The 7,181-nt window shown below is 53.5% G+C and overlaps 1 protein-coding gene across 2 annotated transcripts in view; it reads right to left on the bottom strand.

Moving 5' to 3' along the window:
* Positions 1 to 1,005: 1,005 nt before the first annotated feature.
* The window catches only part of Trim29 (tripartite motif containing 29), a 24,688-nt gene continuing 18,512 nt past the window's right edge, over positions 1,006 to 7,181 (bottom strand). For both annotated transcript variants that reach the window (XM_005347154.3, XM_005347155.3), the window contains 3 exons: positions 6,717 to 6,812; positions 3,760 to 3,836; positions 1,006 to 1,304 (listed from right to left, as the gene is read on the bottom strand). In XM_005347154.3, the coding sequence (XP_005347211.1) occupies positions 1,242 to 1,304; positions 3,760 to 3,836; positions 6,717 to 6,812 (236 nt within the window). In that variant the 3' untranslated portion in view covers positions 1,006 to 1,241. The remainder of the gene's footprint in view (positions 1,305 to 3,759; positions 3,837 to 6,716; positions 6,813 to 7,181) is intronic.

The following is a 7,181-nucleotide window of genomic DNA, read 5'->3' as shown; positions in this document are numbered from 1 at the left end:
TGGTCTCTGCCTTTTGTGTTCAGGGTTAATGAAAGTGTGCCTCAGAAAGTTCCAGGTTTCCCGGCAGTGGTGGCGCACGTCTTTAATCCCAGCACTTGGGAGGCAGAGGCAGGCGAATCTCTGTGAGTTCGAGGCCAGCCAGGACTACATAGAGAAACTCTGTCTCCAAATAAAAGAAGTAAGAGGGAGGAGGAGGATGACTGGACACCAGCTCCCTGTGACCCTGAGGGACCAACACCTCATTCAGATCCAGAGAAGTAAAGAGACAAATGGTTTATTCAGGGAGGGGGAAGCCCAAGCCAAAAGTACCCCTCCCCACCCCTGCAAGCTGACCTATGCAGCCCCCTAGGCCCAGAGTGGGAGACAAGCCCCCAAACACCCAATGCTGCTGCTAATTTGGCCCTCTCAAAGCCTAGTGACATGAGACATGGATGGAGCCTGACACCCCTAAGACATGTGGCACCTCACAAACAACACATTCTTAGCAGCTCACCTGCCATCTACTGCTGTGAAGAGACCCAAATTCCATATGAGTGAAAGTCTACGGGCAAATTTTCATGAGTGCATTGTGGCACATCAGGGGAATGGCTCCTCCTAGCCATGGTGGAGAAATATCCAGGCTACGATCCTCTTGCCAGGCAGGAGAGCCCATTCTCCGGCTTTGCAGCCTCAGAGTGGACATGGCAGAGCCTCACAACTGGACCAGGACAAAGCCAAGATGCTAAGAGCATCCTCTAAGGTGTGGCCAGGCCAGCCAGGCTTTAGTAAGTGAGATCCGAGAGGACACACAGGGCCTGTTTCCTCCTGACAGACTCGTGCTGCTGATAAAACGTAAGCCCAAGGGTTAGACACAGAGAGGTTGCCTTAACTGGGCACCTACTGTCCACAGTACAGGGAAATGGTCACCAAGCCTGGACAAGGCAGAGCCTGGGCATTGGAAAGAGACTGGCACCGTGTGGGCCTGGTGGCCAGCTTCAGGAGAGAGTTACAAGAAATGAACCCAACTGTCTCTCACCCTGTGGTTGGTAACTTGGCCTCACACACAGAAATCACAGTGGCTGTATGTCACCAAGCAGAAAAGAAACCCATAGGGGAGCAGAGGAAGCCAGCATAACCTGGGGAGGGGGGCTGTCAGAGGCTGTAAGAGGGCAGAGTGGGGTCAGACTCCTGCCCCCCAAGAACGCAGCATCTTGGAAAGCAGGGGCGACGGGAGAACAGGGTTGTAGAGCTCCTCGTTGGACTCAGGGGGCCTCATTGGACCCCATCCCGTTGCCTTTGTTGACGTAGAATGGCCGGTAGTGAGACTGTGGGGGAAACAGGAATGATTAGGGTAGCCAGGTGGTAGCAGAACCCCACAGCCAGCCCAACCTAGACCTCCTGGAACCTACAACCTTCTGTGCCCTGTGGCCTGACCTGCAAGAGCTACCTACCTATCTTGCTTCCAGGAGGTGGCCCCTGACAGCATCAGAACTTCTAGGTCCAAATTCTAACTAGAATCCATTCCCGCCACTTAGTCTACGAGCTTGGATTGCATCCGCAGCCCACAGTGTGTTCCTAGTGCCGCCGCAGCTACGTGCATAGCGCTGTGTGTTCTCTGAAACTAAGCATCACTGTGCCAAGGGCTTTCCGTCGACAGACTCAATTAGGTTTTACAACCATCCAATTAAACGGGCTGCTGTGACCATGGCCACTTTATAAGCAAGCAGACCAATGCACAGAGAGGCTAGGCAAATTGACCAAGCCACCCAGGTAATGAACAGGAGGAACAGGATGAGAGGTTGGACTCCAAATCCCATCATCCCCAGCCTCACCCCAATTCTTGCTATCATTCGTCTGTCTTAAGCATTTTGCATGTCGGCTTAGGTTCTCCACATGATTCTCCCTACCAGACAGGATGAATGGACCACGGCCCCAGTCCACTGTGCTTCCCACCCACCCTCCATAATCGTGGAGCATAAGCCTCTCTGGTCAGAGCCACGAACAACTCTCCCAGCCTCCTCGCTGGGTCATGTCATATGACAACTTCAGGGAAATCAAGCCCTACCTATTCCTTTCGCTCTCCTAATCCCTCCCTCCGGGCTCTGAGGAATCAGATCCCCCAGACTGGGATGGAAGAGCAAAGTGGAGCTGTCTCTGGGTCTCGGGTCAGATATGGAGCTGCTCTGTGCCTCCCGGACACTCCTGGTCTGTGACTCCTACAGAGCAGGAGTCCAACCTAGGCAGTGCCAGGCCAAGAGGGTTTGCAGCCCAGACCTGGACCAAACAATCCATTCACAAAGGAAGAAATGAAAGCCCAAGGAGGAAAATTGAGCATAGACAAAGTCATGAGGCTGCTCTAGCGAAGCAAGACCTGAATCCAGGTTCTCTGGCCCTCGGGTCCATTCCGGGATCCCAAAGAAGGGCACAGGGTAGAAGGGATTCTTCTTTCAGAATGGCTGGGTCCATAGCATATGGATTGAAGACCAATGAACACGGCTGCAGTCTGAGAGGCTGTGGCAGAGGGTGAGCAGGAGGCTGATTCCCACCACCCTCCCAATTAAGATCGCAGTAGGTGAGAGTTAGGAGGGCTGTGAGATCCCCAGGCTGAGGAATTCAAGTAAGAAATGGAAGAGCAACTCATACATGACCACAGAGCAAGTGGGTCCCAGCCTGCGTCTTAGGCTGGCCTCTATGCACACTACACTGGTTTCCATCGTCCCAGTCTAGGTGCCGGTCCTGCTGGAGCCCTCTGTGGCCTCCTCTGTGGGGACTCGGGTCTGGGGGACAGGAATGTATATGATAGGAAGAGAATGACTCTCCCATTGTCTGCTTCCCACAGTCCTGCTGCTTCGATGCCCCTGGGCCCAGCTCCACATTACACACACAATCACTTAGCTCTTCTCGTCCACAAATTAAAGAGTTTTTTCCAATTAAACTAGCCCCAGCTGATCTCTGTAGAACAGGGCGAACCTTGTGCTCTGACCTCAAAATGCAAAAGCAGTGGAAGCCAAGAGCTCTGGTCCCATCTCAACAAAACCCTGACACTACCTGCATGGCACCTGGTTAGCCCTCTCGGGACCTAGCACAAACCCTAGGAGGAAAACATGAAGGGAGATGAAGGCTCCAGAGTGACAGCCTTTGATTACTGCCATTCCCAGGCAAGGATATGATGCATCTGGTCTTCAGGGAATTGGGGGACACTTCATCTCATCATTGCAGAGGTGCCAGCAGGTGGTCTGGATCCTTGGCCACACACCACCACCATTGCTGCTTTCTCTTTAATAAGCCCAGCTTATAGTTATTAGAGAGTAAATCCTGAATATACCTTTCTAATGTTCCAGCTCCCCCAAACACACACCATCACTCCTAATGGCCTCTATGCTACCAAAGCTGGAAAGTAGTCCCAAGAGAGGGACCCATCTCCGGGATGTCTGTGCAACCAATGGACTAAGTATTTTACAGCCACACAACTCTTGGAGACCAAGCCACCATAGACACCCAGTGATCACTTGCAAATACCTACCCTGGCTGTCCATGCTACAGATTCTAAACTGAGGTCAAAGGCAATGTGTCTTTACCTAGGTTCCTGCATATAACCCCCTTTTCCCCCTCCCCTCCCTATTTACTACATGTGGTTGTTTGCTTGGGACATTGCTATCTCCCATGTTCACAGTATGGCCCAGAGAAGTTTTCTCTTCCCACAGACCCTGAAAGCATGCCCAGCTGCCAAGTCCCTGGACACGACTGTGCCCAGCAGCCCTCCCAGTACACCTTACTCACCAGCAAAGTCTGCTTGCCAGATTTCCAAGTCTGAGGCTGGGCCTTGGGAGCCTGGCTCCGGAGAAGGGAGGGATAGCCTGGAAAGACAAGTTGCTCCAGTCAAGAGGACCCGGGCTGGTGCTCAGGGACTCCCCCCAGATGGAGCAGCTCAGCTGCCTGCCCCAGAGTGACGCCCAAGCATCATTCAGCCCAAGAGCAAGTTCAACCACCTGCAGAGGTGTGCAGCAGCTGGGATGGCACAGTTGCCAGCTGGCAGTCCTGGGAGGCTAGCCAAAGGAAGGAAGCGGCAAGAGAGAGGGAAGGAAAAGAAGCCAGCCAGGTAGATGGGGACAGGCAGCAGGAGAGTGTTGCTCCCCATCCAGGTCTACACTACGCTGCTAAGATCACCACCCCTCGCCCTAAGGTCTTACCACCAAAGACCTGTCCCTTTCCCAGAGTCCAGGACAGTTCTTCAGTCAGCAGCCCCAGCCAACAATGCCCAGAAAAAAAGACTCCAGGCCCTGCTATGCTGTGCTAGGAGTCGAGGTGATGTTTCTCATTTATCCAGCCCCACTTGTGCCAAGCACCATGTGAGTGCCTTCCCCTTGCTCGGTCCTCCCATTTCTTATAGCTCAGCAGTTTACCCGAGTCACATGGCAGCAAGCAGCTATCAGGATTGGAAACCATGGCTTGCCAGACTCCGAAATCCATAATCCTATTCCTGCTGCCTGGCTCTGGTTGTATCACAGCAGCAGACCAGAAACCACAGAAGGGCAGCCATTTGCCAGTGTGATTGTCACTCAAGGTTAGGACGGTAAGTCCAAGGTCCTAGCAGGTGGCTCTCTGCACTTGGTGAGAAGGTGTTAGCCCGGGGTGAAACTGCCTGCCACCTCCTTGGCTCTCCTTCTCAGCCCAGGACTTCTATAAAGAACATAACTGCACAGCTCGATGGAAACACCACTCTTCCTGCAGGGCAAACAGCAGCGGCTGGGAAGAAACTGGCCTGTGACTTGAAGAATGAGAAGCTGGGGAGATTAACAGTGTCTGTCCTTGGCAGCCACTGTCAAGGGAGGCTGCTTGGGGTGGGCTGTACCACCTGCAGAATTCCTGCTGCACGAGCAAGAACCCCTGGGTCTGTCCCCGCACCTAGGGCAGGAACTGCCTGAGAAAGAGAAGATTCTATAGGTCCTGAGTGACGATGAAGACTGGGAATGGAGACCTCACCTCTTGGTTTTCAGAAAGAAAAATCCATACCAGCCATAAAAGCTAAGGGGGGGGGGGGGCAGGAGTGGCCCGGAAGAACAGTCTCGGCAGCAGGCAGAAATCCAGAGAGAGTGAGCTAGGATGGCAGGGGTGCGGGACATGCATGTCTCTCTAGGGAGCTCTGAGGAATAGGGACCAGGACACCCTAGAAGTGGCAGAAATCTCCCCCAGGATGGCCCACCTGCCCTGCTATGGCAGAAGAAGGGAAGGGGTGGGAAGAAGGTGGGTACCGGGATTGTTTTTAAAGAGCCCACTGCGGTCCAGTGGCTTGGAAAACTCTGCAGTGGCCTGTCCCAAGGTTGTGAATTGATAGGGGGCTTTCCCAGTGCCTGCTGGGAGAGAGAGAGGTGTTAGCAGCATGCGCCTACTATCTAGGAGGCTGAGACTCTAACACCTCACTGGGGCACTATGCTCCTCCGTGCTCCACAGCCTAGCTCAGACCTGGAAACTGGAGCCGCCTTGGGAGCCCCGGTGTTCCCTGTCTGCCTGTGGATCTGGTAGACGGTATGGGGAGCAGGGGGGTCTCAGGACTCCAGGCTATCCTTCTGACATACAGGGCAACCTGTCTAGGCCATTCCTAGTCATCATGGTGAGTTACTCTGTGTGAGGGTGAGGTGGATTCCCTGTATCTGACAGGAAGTCCTTTCAGGGCAGGCCTTAGCCAGAGAGTCTCTGCAGTCTGCTGGGCAATGTCTGAGGGCTAAGAGCTGTTACCCTCTGTGCCAGGTGACCTTCAGGCTAGGCCTGATCAAGGAACAGATAAGCATCTTCTGGGAGCCAGCACGCCAAGGCGAGTCCCAGAGCGTCCCAGACTTCTCCTGGGTCCTGAAGACTAGAATCCCTTATTCCTTCCCTTCTTCACTTCATCTTGCTAGTAGTAGTCCAGGAATCTTGTCCTTCATACAGACTGTGCCCTAGCCTGAACTTTAACCACTAAGTGCTAAAGCCACTTCAGAGGACTCTGTTTGCTGTGGGTGTTTGGTGGGGGGTGCTCCAGACAGTTCCTTTCTCTCTCGTCCCAAGGATCCCAGCCACTGATCCTCCTGGGTCAGACATTTGGGTGTAGGGAGAGGTGAAATCCCTATCAGAGCTGCCTCTAAGGCCTAGAGGGAGCCTGCTACACACAGGGAATAGCACACACTGCTGCACTGTACACTACAACACCCCGCTTCAAGCCTATATCCTCAGGATGACCCCAACCCCACGGGGTAGGAGGTGCAGATCATTCAACCAGCTCAAGACCTACAGGAAGACAGTAGTAGGTGGGGGTCAAGTATAGGAAAAGAATGTCAGACCCAAAAGGCCTGATCCCACCTCCCCAGAGGAGCTGCTGCAAGATAACTCTATAAGAAGAGTGGGATCCAGCCAGCTGCTGGGAGGCACTGAGGAGTTAAATCAGCTCCATAGCAGAGAGGCTGGGAAAGTAACCCAAGGGAGCATTTAGGCCACACAGATAAGGATGCCTCTCCAGTCACCGAGGCCTGTCGTCCCAGCCCATCTTTAGGAGCCAGTATGTAGTATGTATGTCACACCCAAGAAACACTGCCATAGCCTGGCCCCTTTCCCTTCTTTGGAATGCACCCAAGGCCCGGGCTCAGCTTCCATCTAGATCAGAGCCCTCACTTCCAGAAGGTGAGGGGAGAACTAGCCAGAAAGGGAACAGAGACTCAAGCAGGGCAGCCTCAAGGCAAAGCAAGGGGTAGGGGTGAACACACCTTTCAAGGAGAAGGAGGAGTTGCCCTGCACAATGGGCATGTCCTCAGAGTTCTGAACAGTGGACGAGTACTCCCAGACCCTGGAGGTATAGTTACCTGGCAGGACAAAGAAGGCATATCAAGCTGGGCGGTGGTGGGGCACACCTTTAATCACAGCACACAGGGGCAGGCGGATCTCTGTGAGTTCAAGGCCAGCCTGGTCTACAAGAGCTAGTTCCAGGATAGGCTCCAAAGCGACAGGAAAACCCTGTGTTGAAGAAGTATGGGGGGGAGGAGGGGAAAAGTACCTTTCAAATAAAAACATAGTTTAGCCTGGCAGTGGTGGCGCACACTTTTAATCCCAGCACTTGGGAGACAGAGGCAGGAGGATCTCTGACTTTGAGCCCAGCCTGGTCTACAAGAGCTAGTTCCAGGAGAGGCTCCAAAGCAACAGAGAAACCCTGTGTCAAAAACACAAAAACTAAA

This window comes from Microtus ochrogaster, chromosome 5 (genome assembly GCF_000317375.1).
Source record: "Microtus ochrogaster isolate Prairie Vole_2 chromosome 5, MicOch1.0, whole genome shotgun sequence".
NCBI classification, from domain to species: domain Eukaryota; kingdom Metazoa; phylum Chordata; class Mammalia; order Rodentia; family Cricetidae; genus Microtus; species Microtus ochrogaster.
The sequence above is the reverse complement of the archived record's forward strand: the minus strand, read 5'-3'. Positions and strand labels throughout refer to the sequence as shown.